Consider the following 22486-nt stretch of genomic DNA (forward strand, 5'->3'; position numbering starts at 1 on the left):
GAAAACATCATGTTCTCTAGGGCAGGTTGCATTACCTGGCCTGGCAGTCATGTTACTGGGGCTGATGTGGAAGAGGGAGCCAAATGCCACCCAGCAGTGACCATGCTACGTGAGCGGTGAGCACCCTGTGCCTGGTGCTTATCACAGAGCAAAAACCCCTGGTCTTCCTCAGGTCATCTGGGCTTTGTTACACCTCCTTACACCATAGTGGCATGTGAAGGCTTCTGTGGTCTGACCATTTACACTGGAATGAGAGATTTCTGGAATGTGCAGCTTTTGGCACTAGAAATGTTTCTTAATGAGTCTGTCACTATGATCAGACAGGTGAAACCTCTGTTGTTTGTTGGGGTTTATTTGATAGATGATTTCAGAGTCAGCCTTGTTCGCTTAGGCTCATCTTCTTGGCTGCAAATAGTGTAACAAATGTGTAAATGAATGAATCATGAATTATTCATCCACCTGTGTTTCCATGAAGCAAGGGTAGAGGCATTGCTTGCTCAATTATCTGTGAGTGGAAGAACCAGGTGCTGGCTGGTCCCTGCCACAGACACCAGGCAGCAGTCTGAGTAAAGCTGTGTGGCTCCAAAGCTCACCTGGCTCCAAGGGCATTACAGCTGCTTTTGTAATACAACACTAACAAGTCCCACCAGGCCTTTGATGGCTCTGCACTGGGTCACCTCAGGTTTTGGTGTACCCCATACTGCTAGAACAGGAATACTAGAGAAAGTGCTCTAGAAGGCAGGGCCAGGGTGGTTCTGAATAGGATCTGCTGTGTCCAGCATCAAGTTATACACTTTTGTCGGGAGGAAGGTGGTGGTTTTTATGTTGTTCTGTGTATTCCGTTGCAAGACCTGCCTTCACTGAAAAAATCAATAGCCTACATTGATATAAAAATGATGAATATATAGATATAAAAATAGGAATGTATTGTTATTTTCTTCAAAATACATTCTTTTATATTCCTCAAAACATTGAATCTGAAGATGACTTTATGCACCAGATCCTAAAGTAGCAATAGGGCTATTTGTGACTTCTGAAGGTAAAAATTCCACAGCTGGATTATTGAGATTCCTTTATTCCTCAGTCCTTTCATTTGAGAGCAGGGAAAATATGGAGAAGGAAATAGTTATGAATCAGCTTGATTGCAATTCAGTAAAACTTTTGAAAACTTGGTCCAAAATCACAGGGGAAGAAGCCTGCAGTATGATGGGGGTTTGAAATTTCCACATGACTTTCCCTATCTGCTTAATGATGCTTTTTTCTTGCATTTTTAAATTCTCTTGAAAATGTTTAAGAAGAACTGTTCGGCTATGCAACATCCTAGACTGTGACTGTCAGCTGTTAATTGCTGGCTTCTGGAAAATCAAGGTGTTAAGAGTCACCACTTAGCTTTGTTGCTCTGGAATACAGTGCAAAAGAATGCTGAACAACCACAAGGGAAGACAAACTCCCTGCCACCAAGGGTTTGTCATTTGAAGATATTACAACCCCTTACTTGATATGATGTCATAGTTCCCTTTTCTCTGTAGTTCTGTTTCTATGATTCCTTCTTTTCACTCAGCTGTGTTCCTTAACTCTTGTTATGGAGCATGAGCCCTACTTGCATTGCTTCTGTGGACTACTATAGCATTTACTTCGAGTGAAAAATACAACACATTTTATCAGCTTGAGGGTTGTGGAAATGATCTTCACAGCTAGATGGCAACAAAAGAATTCCATTAGACTTCCTGCAATAAAAAGTGAGAAATGCAATGTTGTGAGAGCATTAGAAGCAGCTGCCTGACTCTAATGTCAGTGACAGTCTCCGTCAATTTAAATATTTGCAATAGCCATAATTAAACACTTAGTAACTGGCATTGAATTAAAATGGAAATACATTACATAGCCTTACTGCTGTGTAGATTTTAATTCCGATTTATATCCTCCTTGGCTTTGTGCCTGGATAAGTCTTGTGATTTAAAGGCTGTTTTACACAGTATAGCAATTGTCATAGAAGGCAAATTATCTTCTAAGTGAGTAACAGAATTTTGACTTTTTCTGGAAGCAGCTCCCTAAAGAGATCAAACAATGTTATGGTCTCCTTCCACTGTTTAAATACTGAAGAGATTTACATGTGCAAATAGAGAGATGGTCTGCCTGGGTCACTGAATCTAGACACTGGCTCTTGGAGGCTATCACATCACCTAAACCTTCTAAACAGATTTTCCCTCATCCTCTAAAACCAGTGTTGAAACTGGTGATCCTCTTACACGCAGTTACTATCATGTAAGAAGACGTGTTAGAACCTTGGGCTGACTATGCCTTCTGAAAAGATGCATTTGTAAACAAATGTTCCTTGGGTTTTGCCCTCATTTTTATCCTTTTGGAAGATGAGTGTAGCCAACCATGGCATACTATACAATACCAGAAATACGGGTCTCAACATTCTTACCCAGATATTTGCCATTCTGCTGTAGGATCTCTGATGATAAGGTTTCGGTTTCTTAAAGCTTTTGATTATACCAGAAAAAAATCATTATATTGTAATTATTCATTATATCATTATAAAATAATAACATTATAAAGAAACACACCCATTTTTATTCTATTGTGCTTGTAAGACCCACATTTTTCTAATCACACTGTAAAGGTGAAATAAAGAATAAAACTCAACCTTGTAGTACATAGGTACGTTGGGAGATTTCCAGCAGGCCTGAATTGGTTCCAAGTGTATTTTACTGTATATCAGAGCGCAATATATAGGTTGTGGTTCCAATTCTTGCAGCCACACAGGCAGCCCTTTTCTGAGCTGCTTCTCTGGCCATGAAGCCATGTTGAAGGAGTTTGAACTGTCTTTCCCGAATCTCTTCCAGTTCTCTCCAGTGGTTCCCTTGCGAAGAATCCTGCAGGAAAGACACACAAATGATCAGACTGCGGGTGATACAGTGGTCTCCTCTTCAGAGGATACACTGAATTTCTGTTTGATCCTGCTGGCTGACAACCCGGTTTGTTTTCTAACATAATTGGGAAACTTGTCAACATCAAAGTAGGTGTGTGATGAATAGAAAGGTAACCTGAGCAGCTTGCCCAGTTTAAGATGACTTAAACACAGCTGCAACACTCCACAAAACCATGGGAATGATGAACTGTAATATACCTCAGGTGAGAGAGGGGGTAATCCCAGTTTGGGATGAGGTGTGTGTGATGGGAAGCTGGGAAAGACGAGAGTTAGAGAGAGGGTAAGATGCTGTCTTGATGGGATAATAAGAGTGGGAAGGCAGGTGTAGTATGGATGAGCCCTGCTTCGTGGTGGCAGAATGTGTGACAAGAAGGTGAGGTCAAGGCCGTGGCTGGAGAAACTGTGCCTGTGCAGGAAGCAGGGTGTTGCTATTGCCAGTCATGCATGGCACCATCTGCCTCTGCCCCCCTTGCCAGTGCTGGCAGTTGAGCAAAGGTCTGTGAACAGCAGGTCTATTGCAGAGCCTTTCTCCTTATGTAATAACCAGACCTTGCTTGGCATGATGCTGGTTTTCTGGGGGATGATCTTTAAGAGTCCTGCTTGCTTTTTACGCTCCATTTTTTTTTCTACAATCTTCCTCTGCAGGTTTAAAATGCGTTCATCTTTCATGGGCCTTTCACCAGACTGGGACTTTCTTTTCTTTTCTTCTTGCCTGCAAAATCAAAAAGAAGCAATGAGAAGGCAAAATAATATCATCCCACAGAATAAATCCATCTGAGCATATATTACCTTGATAATAATGAATTTGCTCTTGCTTCTGGGAACCAGCTAGACTCAAAACAGATGTAAATCATATAACTTGCATGTGGTATTTGCAACTTGCCTCTCATTGTTTACACCACAGCATTACTAAACCATATAGAATAATTTTTTCCCATAGGATGCCATGATGACAATATCTGAAGTACTTCAAGCTTGACATGATATTCTTCAGAAAAAAAATGTGCAGAACCTGAGATAATACTGCAGCACTTTGCTTGTGAAAGCTATGGAGTTTTCCTTATATGGTCATTAGTATTCATCCTGATCACTGTATTCCTTGGCAAATGAAAGATATTCTTTTCTGTGTAATCCCAATGCCCAGACACAGAATCTCTGGGATGGTGATGTATTAATTAAGGTTAGTTGCTCTAGGTGAGCATAAATTGATAGCAGCATGTGCAGCATAAAAGTAAGGCATAAGAGAGAGGTTTTTGGTCAGTCTTCCTTTTTTCCTCCCCTTCTATTGTAGTCACTTTTCTGTCCTCTGGAATTTACATTTGATCTGGTTTTGCTTACTTTGTGCCACAACTGGCACAATTTAGTCATAACTTCTTCATGCAGGTTGCACCATGTTACATAAGGACTCACTTAACACCCAACTTTCTCATTTATTCAACATTGCACTGGAATTTGGCTTAGTATGATCAAATTGCAGAGTTAATATTATATCATGATCAGCTGTGATTCTCTGGCCAAATTGAGAGCTAAAGGAAGTGTCAGATCTTCCAAAGAATGCACATAATTATATAACATATAATCAGGTTAGATCTGATGCAGCTGGCGGGGATAGTTTATAAAAGATCTTTTTATATAGTGCAGTGGTGCAACATTACAATTGCTTTTATTGGAAACCAGATAAAGACTCCAAATGACCCGGAGCAGAGTGCACCGGGGCATTGTCCAGCTGATTCTGTAACTGTCATTCTGCCAGTGGCAGGACTAGTTTCAAAGACAAGACGCCTCTTGGAAATAAATGTTTTACAACTGAACTCTACCCTTGTATCTTGGGTCTTACATCACGTGTTTTCAGTATAAGACACACTCTCTTCAAGAAGCTGGCAGATGGGGAAGAAGGAAGAAGTTCCTTCTGAGGCTAAATCCACCAATTTGCCTTAAAAAAGTGTCTGTATCAAGACTCCAGGGATCCAAACACTTCTTTCATCTTGGGAGAGATGGCTTTTGCCTGCCTTGTTAGCTTCATCTTTGCTAACAGGAAACTCTCCATGACAGCAGATTTTCTTCAGAGCAGCCATTCCAGACTAGAGGGCCCAAAATCCTCAGGGAGTGGATGAAGGGGAGATATGACCTCTGTTACATTCTAAAATGTGACTGAACTCTAAATCAGAGACACAGTTTAGCTTGGCTTCTCATTTCCAGTTGCTTTCCTGAGACACTTCCCAAACCTCTCTGCTTCTTGTGTCATACTGTCTGGTTAGGATAACATTTCCTTATCCTCCTTAATACTGTGATATACTCTGCTACACTGAGATTAATTTTTAACACTATTCTGTAAATCACGTACTATCACTGAATCTAATTGAGAACATGGTTTATTTCTACTTGTGCTGTATCAAGGCATTGCATTCCAAAGGATATAGGAGAACAGTACAGTAAGGTATTATGTAAATACTTGATGATTAAATCTTGTCAGTGGGAATAAAAAACAAAACCTTTCCTTACGTGCAAATCCAGATTCTTGTAAATACAATTAAAGGAAATACAGCAAGAGGTTTAACATCATGAAGCAGCAGCAGCTGCTTCTGTATTAACATTGTAAATAGTTCCTTATCCCCAGAGTAATATTTGGTCCTCTTCTACAGGAAGTCATGTGCCAGTCATCTACACTATTCCAAAAAGCTGCCAATCCCATAGATTTTCAGTTGCCACACCATATCATAATGGAAACTCCAAGAGGGGAAGGAATGAAAAACGAAATTTTAAAATTCTGGTTTTCTGTGATGGTCAGTTGAGAACTTTCACGACTCAAGATAGAAAAACCTCTTATGATCTCTGTCACCTCATATCACGTATTTCCGTAGGAAATATGGTAACAGCCAGTCAGAAAGGGCTAGTACATAGTTAGAAAAGTCCTATCCAGATTCAATATAAAATTACATGATAATTTATGAAAAATCTTCTGTGTTTAAAAAATGCAGAATTTGAAGATTTGCACAGATGATTCCTCCTAGAAACTACATTTTGCTCTTCATTTACATTTTCAAACTCCATCTTTGCATCAAAAGTATAAAGAGATAGATGTATGACAGCTCTTAACTGACTCAGTACTTGTAGGAGATAGAGTAAAAATGATGACTTTACCATTCTAGGGACCAGAATATCAACCTAAACAGCTGAGACTTTATTTATAACCTCACCTTGCAAAATGGAGTCTTGCGCAATAAACACATTTTGTTAAAAAAAAACCAAACCAGGACTGCCTTATAGTGGAATAATTTTTTTTGTTTCCTCATACTCTCAGTCTCCCTGTACTTCCCTCCTTGCCTTTTTCTGTCCTGCACCATATAATTCTTAGTTACTGCAGTAAGTAAAGTGAATGTATCTAACTGTTAAAAGTTCACTGTTAAGGCAGTCATTATTTTGAAATTTAAGAACTCTACACTATTAGACTGATTACTATTTTGTATTAATGTGAGGGATTTAAGCACTCAAAATCTGACTCCTTTCCAAAATAATCAACTTATTAAGCACCTAATTTTAGGTGGGGAAGTGATTTTTATTCATAACAGTGTTTTCCTCATTTGAAATAAAGATTATGAGGGTGTATAATCAAAGTTCATTCACTGAATCACAGAATGGCTGAGGTTGGAAAGCACCTCTGGGGGTCATCTTGTCCAACCTGCTCAAGCAGAGCCACCTCGAGCTGGTTGCACAGGAATGTGTCCAGATGGCTTTTGAATGTCTCCAAGGATGGAGACTCCACAACCTCTCTGTACAACCTGTGCCAGTGCTTGGTCACCCTCACAGTAAAAAGTGTTTCCTGATGTTCCTCTTGTCCTTTCAATGGTCACCACTGAGAAGAGCCTGGCTTTGCTTCTTTAAATGTCTCTCTTCACATCTTATATTTCTGATCCATCATTGCAGATAAATCTCCTTCTGTTTGAATGCTAGTGAAAAACTCATTACCAGTGTAGGAAATGAGAAACTAAATCTTCCTTACTGCAAACATACACAGGACTATTTTATGAAGTATTTCTTAAATTTGTGAAATCAATGAAATCACGAGTATTGTGAAGTACCAAACCAAAGTCCCTTATATTGTTAATTATTCAGCTTTTTTTTTCATTATTCTAGGCTATATTTTTGAAGATCTGAAGGAACAACCACATACAGCCATAGCATAGCACTATTTTTTCCCCCTCCTTGTGCTGTTTGCCCCTTCCCTCAGTTCTGTGCTGTATCTCAGGGTTGTGCTGCCAGAGTGCCTTATGAGTTTTGAAGGATGGGCCTCCGTTCTCCAGTCCTCATCCAGAAAGCTTTTGAACCCCTAAGTCAGACCTGGACACTCCAGGGAACACCTGCTTTAGGAAGTTTGTTCTACTTGGATAGGACCATCACAGCCATTCATCCATAACCCTCCCTTCTGCTTGTCCTCTTCCTCAGTAAATTAGCGTGTTTTCAAACACACATAAATCTGCTGGTGCTCTAGTTTGAAATCTGAGAACTCAAATGTTCATCCACTTCATATGCCAGTGCTGATTTTCAAACTGTGTGAAATTCTAGCAATTAAAGGGATGTCCTGCATATGAACTGCATTCATTGTTAAGTTTCTGCAAGCACTCACAAAGCCACTGCTGTGATGGGTGTCACGGCTTGCAGTCTGTTAAAGGCCAATGTCTCAGTAATTTGTCATGTTCCATTTCCTGTTTTGTTAATATAACTCACTATAGGCCTGCTCAATGTGCTTCTTTTGTGTTGATGTATGTCTGTTTGTTAATGACATTGAAAGGAACCTCTTTGATAGGGACCTGATTAAACTCCAGCGGACATTAAAGCACTTTTTTTAGCAAAGTTTAGCTGCCATACTTTAGCTGATTAGCAGTAGCCTTCAACATAATGAAATTTAAGATATAAACACCTAGTTTCATATTGATGCATAGGGCTAACTTATGAGGACCATTGGTAAGGTTTGCTATTCTATCCCTATAATGAATTAACTCTGTAAACATAAAAATTTGCTTTTTACATCTCCTGTGCAGTGTATCAAGAAAACAACCCAAACAATTAATCTCTCACACTGATTTGATAGATATTTCAGAATTCAAGATCTGCAAATAAGGTTTAATATACTAAGTCTATAGTTTCTATTGAGAGAAATAAAAACTGCATCAAAGTGTCTAACATTTGTAAATGCTATGGCCAGCGTGCCATATTTCTGTATTAACAGAAATAACACCAGAGATTTGGATTCTAGATGAAAATGCATGAAATACACTCCTAAAGAACAACATTTTTTATATACTTTTTATAGGAGAGTCTTCCAAGTTTCATACATAGATTGCCTGGGAGCCATGAAAGGAAAATGTCTTACAACATCTATAATGAAACGTTATATTTTCTTTACTTGGAGAGCAAACCGAGCACATTAAAATTACTGTATTATTTATCATAAGTCTGACCAGAAGCTTGCAAATTTAGTGTTTAACTTCATTTGGATTCTACTATCTTTGGCATGCTGCTCTGTTCTAAAAAACATTTCAAATGACAGGACAAAAAAGTGAATCAAAGTTAACTTCTCATTCAAGCATAGCTTATTTCAGGATCAGAACAGCTTTAGGTCTGAATTAAGCCAAAGAGTTTAAAGGAATCCAGTGCTATACAAAATTCACAGACTGCACATCTAGCAGGACAGATGATTCTTTAGGCAGTTAATAGTGAAACAGGTTTCACGTAGTACACAAATTCTTAATGTCCAGTTTGTGTCTCTACTGGAAAGCAGTGGCTTGAGTTGCTCCCACAGGGTTTCACAATATTGATTGCTTAGCAATGAGGGTGTATTTCCAGCTCCAACTCCATTTCAAGTTCTTAAGTCTTAAAATCTTGTCTTGATATATGCCATAGAAAAGAGGGTCACTGATCTGTGCAGTCAATCCACTGCAGCCGCAGTTATTGATTCATTAAATTCATTAAACTATCTTCTTAAGTACTAACATACTGAAACCCAAGTCTTTGGAGATTAACTATCAGCAAAAAAACAAATTAGAGCTGAGACTAGTGTAAACTAGTTAAAGGAATACATCAGTACTGCGTTCTGTAATTGAGATTTAGAACTGGATGATTAATCAATAACATGAACTGAACTCTAAGAAGCCACCTTTGGCCATAAACATGAATCTAAGACATGTCTAAAGACGTGTATTTGTAGCCTGATAAAATATGTCTTCAGAATGTCAGCCTGAAATAAGTTTGCAAAATATATATAGCAAGACAAGGACTAACCTCTCAAAGCCACAAAAGGGAAAAGGTGAAAGACAACTTGCAAGAAAACAGTGGTAAATATTCCAGATGCAGTAAAAAGGGTGTAAGATGTGTGCCACATCTGATTCTTTTACACAGGTTCAGCTTTATTTGTAAATAGCTTTAACTTAGATTTTAAACCCTTTGTGGAAGGGACCTGTCTTCTGCATATGTGAGGCATCTATGTTAGTTATGGATCCTTGATGACAATGAATAATAAATATAATAATTAATAATAAATATGAATAATAAATGCAGAATTTTATCAGAGAGCCTGTAAGCAAAGAATTTCCTCTTTGATCTACTGCCATATTTAATTTATAACTTATTATTGCTATCAGAAAATATTCTTCCTAAAGTATTTTTAACTTCTAGAATAAGGCCTGCCTTTTCACATTACAGATGATATTCAAGGAAGAAAGCTACAGCCTTAATATTGGTTTAGATGAAAACAAGAAACCACTTTAAGTGGCAAGCTAGAATGATTCTAATAACATCAAATTAGTTCTGATTAGCTGAAAAGGAACAGAAGAAAGGCAAAACTTCTTTCTAAATATATATTATTGGCTCTGAATCCTGGGGCAATACTGTCAACACTAGCCTATGGAGTGTCTTCAACCATAAATGATGAAAAAGATTTGTTAAATCTGATGCAAATTATTTTCAAGAATAAAAAGGAAATCCTGTCCCCAGTGTAATCCTCGACAAAAGTCATACTGATTTACAAAAGGGCAGTATTTTGCTCTCTACTTGTTCTTCTCCTCAAGGGGCTGGCAAAATATTAACAAAGTCACAATGTCTTAAATGTCACATGCTGTTTTATACTGACTTTAAAGCAGCTGCTCGTCCAAGTTCTGCTCTGAATTGGGAAATCTGGTCCAGTTTTTCTAGAATAAGTTGTTCCTTAGCTTGTTTTTCATGAATTATCTGGTCTCTCTTCTCTTCCTCTGCTGCCTTCTGTGCTTCTTTGAGTAGAGCGAGGCGTTCACGTAGTTCCACTATTGACATTTCACAAAATAAACCATGGCCACCAGTCTATAGAACACGAAATATACGTTTAAATAACACTGTAAATACCAAGGGGAGAGTAAATGAGTAAAACCAGAACATTTTGATTGTGTTCCAATGCATGCTGAATATATTCTGACGTCCAGAAATATAGGGATGGCCCTAAAGTTACTGGTATTTAAAAGCTGTTTTTAAAATGTAGAGCTTTTCTCTCGTATGTGTGATCATAAAATATTTAAAGAAAAAGCACTGAAATATACAGAAGATTAATCATAAATACATTCGCTCTCCAAAAAAATTCTACTTGACTTTTAGTTTTAATTACACTTTCAAATTTTAAAAATGTGCAAAACTACTTTTCTTTTTTAATGTGTAAAACCAGAACAGACTTTAAACTAAAAAATAGGTATCACCACAGGTAAATGAAATGATAAATGGTCATTTATAATTTATCATTGGTGGTGAATGGAAATAAATCCAGTTGGTGGCTGGTCACGAGTGGTGTTCCTCGGGGCTCAGTATTGGGGCTGGTCCTGTTTAACGTCTTTATTGATGATCTGGACAAGGTGATCAAATGCATCCTCAGTCAGTTTGCAGATAGAATCATGGTATCATAGAATCAGCTGGGTTGGAAGGGACCTCTGAGATCATCAAGTCCAACCCTTGATCCACTACCTCTGTGGTTACTAGACCATGGCACTAAGTGCCACATCCAGTCTCATCTTAAAAACCTCCAGGGATGGAGAATCCACCACTTCCCTGGGCAGCCCATTCCAATGCCTGATTACCCTTTTTGTAAAGAATTTCTTCCTAATATCTAACCTAAACCTCCCCTGGCACAGCTTAAGACCGTGCCCTCTTGTCTTGCTGATAGTTGCCTGGGAGAAGAGACCAACCCCCACCTGGCTCCAACCTCCTGTCAGGGAGTTGTAGAGAGTGATGAGGTCTGCCCTGAGCCTCCTCTTCTCCAGGCTGAACAACCCCAGCTCCCTCAGCCTCTCCTCATAGGACTTGTGCTTGAGTCCCTTCACCAGCCTTGTTGCTCTTCTCTGACCTGCTCCAGCACCTCAGTATCCTTCCTGACACCAAGTGGGGTGGGAGTGTTGATCTGCTGGGGGGCAGGAAGGCTCTGCAGAGGAATCTAGACCAGCTGGATCAGTGGTCTGAGGTTCAACAAGGCAAAGCCTTGGGTCCTGAATTTCGGTCACAACAACCCCCTGCAGTGCTGCAGGCTGGGGGCAGAGTGGCTGGAAAGCTGCCTGGAGGAAAAGGACCTGGGGTCCAACAGTGGGTGAACATGAGCCAGTGTGTGTGCCCAGGTGGCCAAGAAGGCCAATGGCATCCTGGCCTGTATCAGGAATAGTGTGGCCAGCAGGACCAGGGCAGCGATTGTCCCCCTGTGCTGGGCACTGGTGAGGCCACACCTCGAGTACTGTGTCCAGTTCTGGGCCTCTCATTTCAAAGAGGACATTGAGGTGCTGGAGTGAGTCCAGAGAAAGGCAGCAGAGCTGGGGAAGGGTCTGGAGCACAAGTCTGATGAAGAGAGACTGAGAGAGCTGGTGGGGCTCAACCTGGAGAAAAGGAGGCTCAGGGGGGACCTTATTGTCATCTACAACTTCCTGACAAGAGGTTGTAGTGAGGTGAGGGTTGGCTTCTTCTGCCATGTCTCAAGTGAAAGGGTGAGAAGAAATGGCTTTAAGTTGTGTCAGAGGAGGTTCAGATTAGATATTAGAAAAACTTTTTTCACTGAAAGAGTGGTTAGGCATTGGAATAAGTTGCCTAGGGAGGTGGTGGAGTCTGAAAGTGTTCAAGAGACCTCTGGATGTGGCACTTGGGGATATGGTTTAGGGCTGATAATGATGGTGCTGGGGTGGTGGTTGTACTGGATTATCTTGAAGGTCTCTTCCAACCTTCATGATTCTGTGATTCTGTGATCTCCTTCTCAGATTTCACTTCAGAGTGAATTTGCAAATAGCAAGTGCCCTAATACTTTGCCTCCATGACCATCAGGTTGTATCCACAGGAAGTGAAAGGGAAACACTTCGCAACAGGGCTTATATGTAAGTGGTAATGTTTGAGCATGACAAGCAGAAACCAAAAATGTCAAGGAAAGAGATTTTCCTACAGGTAGAAGCTGAATATTTTGAATGTCTGCATTTCAAAAATACTCAGTGAAGTTGGTGAAATGGTTCCTAAAATAAGAAAAGTTCTATACTCCTATACTCCTGCTGGTGTTCAAGCAACTTAAGTGCCATCAAGGGAAGAACTGGTACTTTAAAAATTATGAGAAGGAGTGAGAATTTTATGAACAAATACTTAATTTCACTATGCCAAAAAAAAAGCCTTTAGTAGAAAGAAAGAAAAACAGGGCAAGCTATCACCAAAAGTGTGCTAATTCACTAGAGTGCTATTGTAATAGTTGGTATAAGGGAACTGTGAAGTTGTGATATAGAATCATAGAGTGATTTAAGTTGGAATTTCTATGAGCAACCTGTGCCAGTGGTTCACCATACTCTTTTTAAAAAATTTGTTCCTTATGCCCAGTGTAAGGCTTACAGTTTCAAACAATTTCCTCCTGTCCTGTCGCTACAGGCCTTGGTAAAACATCTTTCTTTGAAGTGCTTTTATGCACTGCAAAGCTGCAGTGTGGTCTCCCCAGAGCCTTCTCTCCTTCGGGCTGAACAACCCCAACTCTCCAGCCGTTCTCCACAGCAGAGGTACTCCAGCTCTCTGATCATTTTTGTGTCCCTCCTCTGGACCCACTCTAAGAGGTCCACATCGTTCTTATAGTGAGGACTGCAGAGATGGACACAGAACTCGGGGTGGAGTCTCACAAGAGCGGAGAGAGGGGCAGAATCCCCTCCCTCGACCTGCTGCTCTCACTGCTTTGGATGCAGCCCAGGATATGATTGGCTTTCTGGGCTGCAAGTGCACATTGACAGCTCATACTGAATTTTTCATCTACCAGTGCCCCCAGGACCTTCTCCACAGGGCTATCTCAAGCAATTCATCCCCCAGCCCGTTTGATACAGACAAACGGGGGTTGCCCTGACCCACGTGCAGCACCTTGTTGCACTTGGCCTTGTTGGCCTGCATGAGGTTCACACAGGCCTGCTCCTCCAGCCTTTCAATATCTCTCTCTTCAACTGCACCACCCAACTTGGTGTCATCTGAAAACTTGCTGAGGGTGCACTTAATCCCACTATCTATGTCATTAGGGAAGACACTAAATAGCATTGATCCCAGTATGGACCCTTGAGGGACACCACTCCTTCCTGGTTTTCAATAAACCATTGACTGTAACTCTGGATGTGGCCAACCAGCCAATTCCTTATCCATCTAACATATCCATATCATTCAAGTCCATTCCGTTGTACTTTCGATTTGACCTACTGTGTGGCCACTCTATTTTCAGCAACCTTACATTTTGGTAACTTCACTTGATTTTTGAATGAATTTTTCATATATGACTTGAAACCTGCTGTGTTTTTCTGCTTTGTCTTTTGAGATGAACTAGATGGGAAAATGTCTTTAAAGCCATATTCTGTACTTGGAAACAAACAGTATTTCAGTGGAAGCTCTACGTGAGGAGTCAACAGCCACTGTAAGATGCAATGACATGAACTAGGTTCAAAAATAAGAAAGTACTGACATTCCAGTCACTGTCATTTTCCTGAATGAGACCCTGCACCATTTTACAGTTGTGATAGAAAAAGTAATGACATTTCCACATCTGACTATATCAAACCATTATGTCTTTGCAGCCAACACTTTGTGACTGAATCATCAGGGTAACAAATGTGCAGTGAGACCATACTAAAGGATCTGTTTAGGGTTGACAGAGTGTACAAATCTACCTTTTGGCATTTACCATATCTGTGGTGTACGATAATTCTTCGTACTCCTCGCTTTTTGAAAAAAGAGAATTGCCTTTTTGGCTGGAAAAGAAGTGGAGAAGCCATAGAGGCAACTAAGGAGAGTAACGGAGGATGGGACGTCTGGAGAGCTGATTTTGTTCTTGTTCACTTCTTTCACATTTGACATTAAATGCATTCTAAAATTTGATAAATGAGATGAGGGATTTATTTGGTAGTTGCAAAGACAGGTAGCTTTGGAATCAATTAGTGGCTCAGTTCTATTCAGAGGAGCGGGAGATAAAACCAAAGCATCACCACAGCCCCATGGAAGGAAGACCTGTTCCTTCTGTATGATTTCTGCAGACTAGCCATGGATGTTTTTTGTGTTCTTCATTTGAGTACTCATGAAAGAAAGGAAAAAAACACCAAAACAAAAGGATTCTGTGATTTAAAATTGCTAGTGTCATTTAACATTATTCTATGTTATTCTTCTTTCAGTGTAGATAAGAAAAATGGAGAAGTATTTTCAGCTAATCTAGTTCTGATTTAGTGGTAAGTTAACAGATTTCTGGATGTTGCCTAAGTCTGGGCATTACAAAGCCCAATCTCAGGCGTATCAGTTGTTGTGCATCAACAGAAGTTTGGGATACAGTTCCTGTAGACTTAAACACACTCACACAAGTCATTTGCACAGTACATACGTAACAGCTCAGAAGGTTTTGGGTTCTCTTGACCATCTCTTTCATATACCTGAATGTTGACAGTTTTAAAAGCAAAGGAAATTTATTTTGCTAATTACCATGGCTATCACCACTGCAATGTGAACAGCTATACCTCAGTCCAACGTTTGTGTTCATTCAGTTCTTATCCCGGACTGACAAATCTTTGAATCTGTTAATATGGATAGAACATCTTGTAATCACTTGCTAGTTTCTTTTTGTAAGATATAGGGAAACCCAGATTCTATTGGCAAAATTCAAAGAAGGTTCAAGGGAACTAAGTTTTCACTTACCATCAGAATATTGCTCTTGATAAAATTTTTTGGTTTATAACTTTGGGAAAGTTCCATTTCAAATCTAACCTTTGTGTTATGGGGTCACTTTGTACTTAATGCACCCAGACTGTGATATATCTGCATGCAATACACGATTCCTCTTAATGTGTGAAACATATACAGGACACATTTATGTAAAAACAGTAGTTCTGCTTTTTGAGTTTACCTCTGTTAAGTCAACAAACTTATGTCTGATGCCAGGTATAGACTCAAGAGCTCGTATTTGTTGAATTAGTTCATATCTTTTCTTAGCCTTCTCCTCCTCTTCTTTTAAAGCTTGCCGAAGAAGTTCTCCACTTTCTTCAGAAACTTGCTGAGCTGAAAGATAAGAATTAATCTCTGTTAGCTGGTTTCCTATTTTAACAAGTAGTCCATCTGGAGGAAAATTCATATGCATTTGTGAATAATGATAATACTACTGATCTGAAGGTACTTGAGGGAACAGTCTGGCATTGGTGGGAGGAATCATTAGAGAAACAAATGAGTACTTCCCACCTCCACTATCTATCCTTCTATTCAGCTCATAAATGTACTGTATACATACACAGGCACTTTGAATTACTGCTTTGTAGTTTCTGTTCTCATCTGTGCATACTATTTCATTATTTAATCAAAGGATATTATACAATAGAAAATATTCATAGTTTTTCAGGCTATGTATATCCTAGAAATCACTGAATTGCAAAGGCTGGTGGGCTCTGCTAGTCCATTTTGGAGTGGCTAACACTCTCTGTCTGCCTCAACCCTTACGGATATAAGTATGGAGATACACAAGCAGAGAAAATTCTCCTCACCAAGATATGCCCAACTAGAGGCAGTCTGTTCATACAGTAGATGTTAAACATGGCATTGCATTGAAATATGTACAACCATGTCAGTGAAACAGCCTGGGCTTTATTAGCTAATGCATTAACTGAAGAATTTTCTTTAAGGATAATGGAGGATGAGTAACATTATTTCCCTTCATCACAACCACTGGTCTATCTTGGAGGTGTTACATCCTTCTCCTTTGTGATACTGTCCTTCTAGAAGATGGCTTTTCTTTAAATAGGTACAGTCTTCTTCTCTGGATGGCCTTCTCTGGAGAAGACAATAATCTTAAGCCATGATTCTTTCACAGCAGTTGCCAGGCAAAAATTATATGAATCACAAGAATCTGAGCTTCACGACTTGACAAAAAGTAGAGTCATTCACGTGTTACTTTTAGATGGAAGGAAAACTGGTTGCAGAACATTAGTGCTTTATTTCTCCCATTTAAACAAAGACTAAGTCCCATGATCAGTAGCTTAGAATTTCTGATCTATCCAGCTTATTCCCAGAATTCATATTCATACATTCATGGGAATGTACAGCCTGGATCTTTCCCTCAGTTTTACTTTCCCCTCTGTAAAAATTGTAATTGGCCCACTAAAAGAAAGGTGAAGTAATTTGGGGACATTTAGCACCATCTCTCATTTTTCTGGCAATATATAAATACCTATCTGCTGTTTGTATTCCTGGAGCTTTGTTTTTACTTGCTTTACATTCTTGTGTCCTTCCATGACCTGCTCCGCCAGCTCTTTCATTTCTTTCTGTTCCTGTAGATGTTTCTCTGCCTGCTGGTGCATCAGCTCTGCTTTCTAAATTGCAAACAAAGAGGTGAACACAACTCCTGATGGCTGGTGACCCGAGTGCCTCAAATCATTGAAACAGGGCAAGGACAATTGGATTCAAACTATTACATCATCCACCAAAGTAGCAAAGGACATTGGCTGGGGACAAGAAAGAGACAGATTTAAGTTCCCTTCTTTGTTTTATTTACTCACAACTGCCCTCCATGACATTTGTGCTGCTATTTTCCATGATTCCCTCCTACATGTTTCTAAAAGCAGACAAAAAGAGCCATTTCTAGATCTGGTTGTGAGATAGCAAGAGGTGTGGTAATCTAATATATATCTGTTTATGTGCCTACATAACAGGATCTTCTTGGGCCTAAGCCATAGCTCTGTAACACAGCCCACTTGTGGCTACCATGTTCCTTTCTTTATCAGAGGAAAGGAACAAGAAGCAGGAAAATGGATTTTCCCAGATTAGATTCCTTCCTGTTCTTTCTGTTTTAGATGTAATACCAGAGTTTTAAAGGGAGGAGGAAGGTCAGCAACAACAGCTGTTGGTGCCCAGTGTGTCTGGAGATCTGCATGTGGATGAAATACCCTGCTGGCATCTGTTGACAGGCAAAGGGAGCTACCTGGAATTGGTCAGCTTAGAGCAAGTCTTATTTGCACATCCCCAAATCTATTCATATTGAGGCATTTCTGTTAACAAATAAAACACATATGCTCTGAAATTACGTTGAACATAACAATTGCACTAATTTTGGAATGAGTGCGAGTGATCACACTATGATCAGTTGTACATAGTAGGGTTCACTGTAAATCCTTGCTACAGTCTGTCTAAACAAACATGAAGACTCAATGCCAAAAAAAGATTGAAAGATTTTACAGGGCAGAAAAGGAGTTCATTAAACAAGTTTCCCTTTTGCAGCAGGGTCTTTATCAAAATTTTGTACATTTGCTGTCCCATCTTACGTTGCTGAGACACTGAAGAGAGACATCTGCGAGAGATGGTCAAGAAACAATTACTGGCCTACAGGGCATAGCAACATACTGGACTAATAGAAAAGCCTGTGACAGTGACTATGAAAAGTTTTTAAAATCTATAGTATATGTTGATCATTGATCACCTGTTTAGGTTATAGAAAATGTAAGGCAAATTTGGGAAAATAATGAAAAGATCTAGCAATGTTTTTGGGAAACTGATTTGCCAGATCAAAAACTGTGTGAAACTGTTTCTTGGCACAAATACTCTGTTTTCCACATAGGTGGATCCAAAGAGGGTTCTCTACCTGAGTTTTCCCTTAAGAGAGACCTAGGCATGTCAGATAATATGAAGTCAATTGAATTATAACAGTTGAAGAAAACAAATTCTTTCATATTTGTGGCTCTCATTTTAACAAGATAAAGAAATTAGTCCTATATTTTATCGATTTCATTGCAAATGGTGCTTTGTATCTCAGTATCTGTTCGAAAGGGATTTCCATAATGATGTGAATATAGGGGAGCATGCTTTAACCTTCTGCTTTTATTCAATTTACTTCTTAAAGTAAAGTTGAATAAACTTACTTATCAAGTAAGTTACTTGATAAGTTACTTAAAGTTGAATAAACTTACTTATCAATCAAATCAATCACTTGTACAAGTACTTTAATGTACAAGCACTGCTGCATCTGGAAGTTATAGCACTATTTTTCCTTTGTTTGCAGACTTAGGTGAGTAAAGATGCTGCATAGAATTTTTACACCTTATAGGAGGTCTTATCTGTGGTGCATTTTACACTGATTGAAAGTAAGCAAAATTTGAGCATCTCTGTATGCATTACCTCTTCCCTCAACAGATCAGCTTTCTTCTTGTTTTCTTGAATTACATTCTGACGGGCTAGAACTGCCTCTTCATGACTCAGTTTCCCTTGAAGCCTCCTACACTCTATTTCAGCCAGCTGTTCTTCCAAGTCTTTTCCACGCATCTGTTTTTGCCATTCCAAGAATTCAGATGGGTCTCCAAACCCTTGTTCCAAATTTTCAATTCTACAAGAGAGAAAAGAAGAGCATACCATTCTAAGGATCTGGCTCTGCAGCCCTTCCTTGGTTCATAAAACATTTCCAGTAGTTTTTTGTGATAGGAAGGGTTTGATCTCTGCTGAGAAAAAAGTTGGTCATTGCAAAGTCATTTGGCAGATATATTTTAATTCCAGTCTAAGAGGTGTTTCTACTATGAGGAATGCCTGAGAAAGCCAGACTGGAAGAAAGTGCATGAGGGCACAGACCTGAAAGTTTTCAGTAAAACAGAGCCCCAAGAGAGGGCAAACTTTAGCTACATATGGATTCTCATAAGGAACAGAGAGAATCAGGCTGAAGGTATGAACATTTTCTCAGAGGATTGCTTTCCTTACAGGTAGAAATAACAAATAACTTTTCTCTTTGGCAATCTTCTTGGCAACTTTAACACAGAGAACTAAAAACTTCTGGTTAATTCTGTTTCTGTTTTGCATTCTGTCAATTAAATAATATTGCTGTAATGAGGCAAAGAAGTATTCAGCTATTAAGCAAAGTCACATTCTTATTTTTTGTGCTCAGCTGAGAGAGAAAAGCATAGCAAAGCCCTGGGGCAGGCCCATCAAAGTCCTGCAGCAGAGGAGGGAATGAGCCAATAACTAGGGCAGAGACACAAACATGCAGTGAATTGCGTCTTAACTGCTGCTCCCCAATGCATATATATGTGTGTGTATATATACATATCTATATGTATCTGTTGCCTGTTAAATGCAGCTGAAGATTAAAATTATTAATGTAAAATAGTTACAGGGAAAATCTATTCTTTGCTGAGTAGAACAAATTCTGCCATCTAGAGTGAACAGTATCATATCTAATACAGAAGAGCCTCAATGTACATACATAGCTGATAACAGAACCTGAGTGATGCATAGTATCTTACTGCTAGAATCCTGATGCATCTACTAAAACCTGGAAGATTGAAAGACCAAGTCCAACCTTACACAGTCATTCCAGGACTTAAAATGCTAACAATATTTAGTACTTAACCTGCTAAGTCAGGTGGTTTAGAAGTAATACTAAATCAAGACGACATGATAGAGGTTTAATCTTTCTTAAAATTTTTAGTGAAAATGTTCTGTAATTCTAGTTACAGAATGCAATCTGTAGTGGCCATCCAGGAGTCACCCTCTCCCTAGTAAACATCCTGTGAAAACCTATCCTGCTGAATAATGATTCCTTATGTCAGAGGAATCCTTATGTCAGAATTCCTTAGAGCCCTAAGTGCACCAAAAGGACCTGCAACCTCTTATTCCCACCCCACCACCCCTGCCCAGGATTTAGTGCTTGTGTTCAAAGACAGCTCTGTTGCAGTGTGACCGTGTAACACGGGACTGGGCCGAGTGAAAAGAACTGTGTGAGGGAGAGCTGTGAAAAGTCCTGGGGTGTGTGGAGAGTTTCATCCCGGGAGACACATTTAAGCCAGTGTTAAAAGCCCTGCCTAAGCTATGCTGCAGGTATGCCTGCACCCAGCCTAGGACCTTGTTGACTCTGCCTTGTTGACTTGGCTTCCTGGCTGGACCTCGGTCCTGACTCATCACTTTGGACTCATCCTGCAATCCCTGGGCCCTCGGCTGACCCTGCTGGCTGTCACTGGACCTGCTCCACTGCCTTGCCAGGGTAACATGGAACTGAGCTGCTGTCAGTGAGGACACTGTCCCTACAATGTCTTACTGTCACCCTCAGCTCCTGGCTTATCTTGCCTCAAGGAGCAGCACATTCTTTGCCCACCATATCTTACTGTGATAGCAATGGACCGGTATTTTTACATACATATGAACAAGTTCAAGTATCAAACTTGGCAGGTAGTTGACCACAATCATTGAAGAAAATGGATATATATGAAATTATTTGGCTTATTACAGATGCACCTTTATGAAGGACACAGCAATAGATGTGTATTTGGGTCATTATTTATTCTAGAGAATCAGAATAAACATAAAAGTGATCCCTGTTGGACTTTGCAAGTGGACTCTAACCAGAGTGCTGAATCAGAACACAGTCACACTGTACAGCATCTACAGAAAAACAATTACTTTAATGTAGACTTTTTTTAAACCCAATTCTCTCTTTATTTGTGAACCATCTTTATAGAGTAGCTTCCTAATGCTTACAACAGATCCATTAGTTTAGTTTACCTGTAATTTACTTAATTATTTTGAATGTGGTTAATTATCCCACATCCAGAGATGTGAAAAGTCATTCTTGAAGGAGAGTGGTCATACCTCTTGAGCTCGTCTTCCATTTTCCTCTGATAGAGGGCACCCTCCCTCAAAATAGCTGCAGTGTTTAATTTAATGGGTATATTGTCAATCTGTCAGGAAAGGGAATGCATATACTGCTGTTAGTAATGTAAACCATAAAACAGAGTATAAAAACATTTCAGTGGGTTAAATAAATTGACCCAAGACAGCATAAATTTTGCTTAAAGCATTCATCTAGCATTAATCTGACATTCACAATGAAATTGCATGCTGTTCATAAACCACTCAAGCTGCTTAAGAAATCAGCAAAGTCCCCCAAGTGGATTATAAATTTGTAATCACTCCTGGACCATGTCAAATCCCATAGAATGTCTTCACTTCCCTTCATATCTTCCAGTGCTCACATACACAGTGCGAAGGGATTCCATCTGTTTTGGACAAAGACAATAAAGCGCTTCTCTGAGAGACAGTCAGTTAACCAAAACCATCCAAGTAAAACATAAGCAGCATCCTTCATAGGAAAGTCTCAGAGGCAATTCATAAATAATCACTATTATAACTTGTATTTCCAAGACAACTGGCATCACCCATTGCCATATCCATTTTCTAGACAGAAGAAATAAAGTACAGGTCTCAGTGACTTTCAGGCCTCATGGTGTAACTTGGACTAGACCCTGTGGCTGCTTTGTAGTTCTTCAAAGTATTGCCTTATTGACTACCAGACAACCTCTAAATACTGAGGGAGGAAGGGAACAACTTCTCTGCCAGCTGAAATTGTTCCCTGCACAAGTAGGCTATTTGGAAAAAATGGATCACCTTCACATACACATGTAGGAGACCTGACCTGAACCAGGGCAAAGCACTGCTGCTGGGGGAAAAACTGGGATCATTCCTGCAGAAAACAAAGCTTAATCACAACACATTAGACTTAAATCCAGACAAGTTCTGTGTTCAGAATTAAAACACGTACTTAAATTCCAAATTAAGAACTTAATGAGTGGCTGAGAAACAGATGCACAGAATCACTCAAGCTACATACTGCAAATACTGTATGCACAAATATGCACTGCAGTTTCCTGAAATACATGAGCTAACTGGAAAAAAGCATGTTTCATAATTTCTATTAATTAGGCAGGTTGAGGATAGAAAACACATTCCACCAGAAATTCACTAAGTAGAATTAAGATGTTTTTACATGGATGGCATATTTTAATGCACAAAAGTTAAATACCTGTCTGTTTCTTGACAAAATTGTGATAGCTTGAAGAATGTAGGAAAATACTAAAACTAATGTATTTTATTTCTTTTGTTTGACCCACTATACTTACTCTTCTTAATGCCTAATGATGTTCTACCTTTTGGTCTGCTTCTCAACACATCTCAGAGTTTCTGCATTATATGAACAGTCACTTGCCAGACTGTATTTTAGGTACTCTACTGTGTAAAAAATGTAAATTTAGGCATTTTCTCTGACACATGTAG

The 22486-nt window shown here is 39.4% G+C and overlaps 1 protein-coding gene across 4 annotated transcripts in view; it reads right to left on the reverse strand.

The window, feature by feature from the left end:
- Positions 1 to 1059: 1059 nt before the first annotated feature.
- Positions 1060 to 22486, reverse strand: part of CFAP99 (cilia and flagella associated protein 99) — a 58360-nt gene continuing 36933 nt past the window's right edge. For 3 of the 4 annotated variants that reach the window (XM_027712784.2, XM_027712782.2, XM_027712783.2), the window contains 7 exons: positions 21026 to 21114; positions 18572 to 18776; positions 16632 to 16773; positions 15321 to 15472; positions 10065 to 10270; positions 3488 to 3650; positions 2563 to 2882 (listed from right to left, as the gene is read on the reverse strand). In XM_027712784.2, coding sequence (XP_027568585.2) covers positions 2715 to 2882; positions 3488 to 3650; positions 10065 to 10270; positions 15321 to 15472; positions 16632 to 16773; positions 18572 to 18776; positions 21026 to 21114 — 1125 coding nt within the window. In that variant the 3' untranslated portion in view covers positions 2563 to 2714. Of the gene's footprint in view, positions 1728 to 2562; positions 2883 to 3487; positions 3651 to 10064; positions 10271 to 15320; positions 15473 to 16631; positions 16774 to 18571; positions 18777 to 21025; positions 21115 to 22486 lie in introns of those variants that run through there. The other variant, XR_005564205.1, reaches the window with a different exon arrangement.

This window comes from Pipra filicauda, unplaced genomic scaffold (genome assembly GCF_003945595.2).
Source record: "Pipra filicauda isolate LSUMZ 115617 unplaced genomic scaffold, ASM394559v2 scaffold293_size922472_pilon, whole genome shotgun sequence".
Classification (NCBI taxonomy): Eukaryota; Metazoa; Chordata; class Aves; order Passeriformes; family Pipridae; genus Pipra; species Pipra filicauda.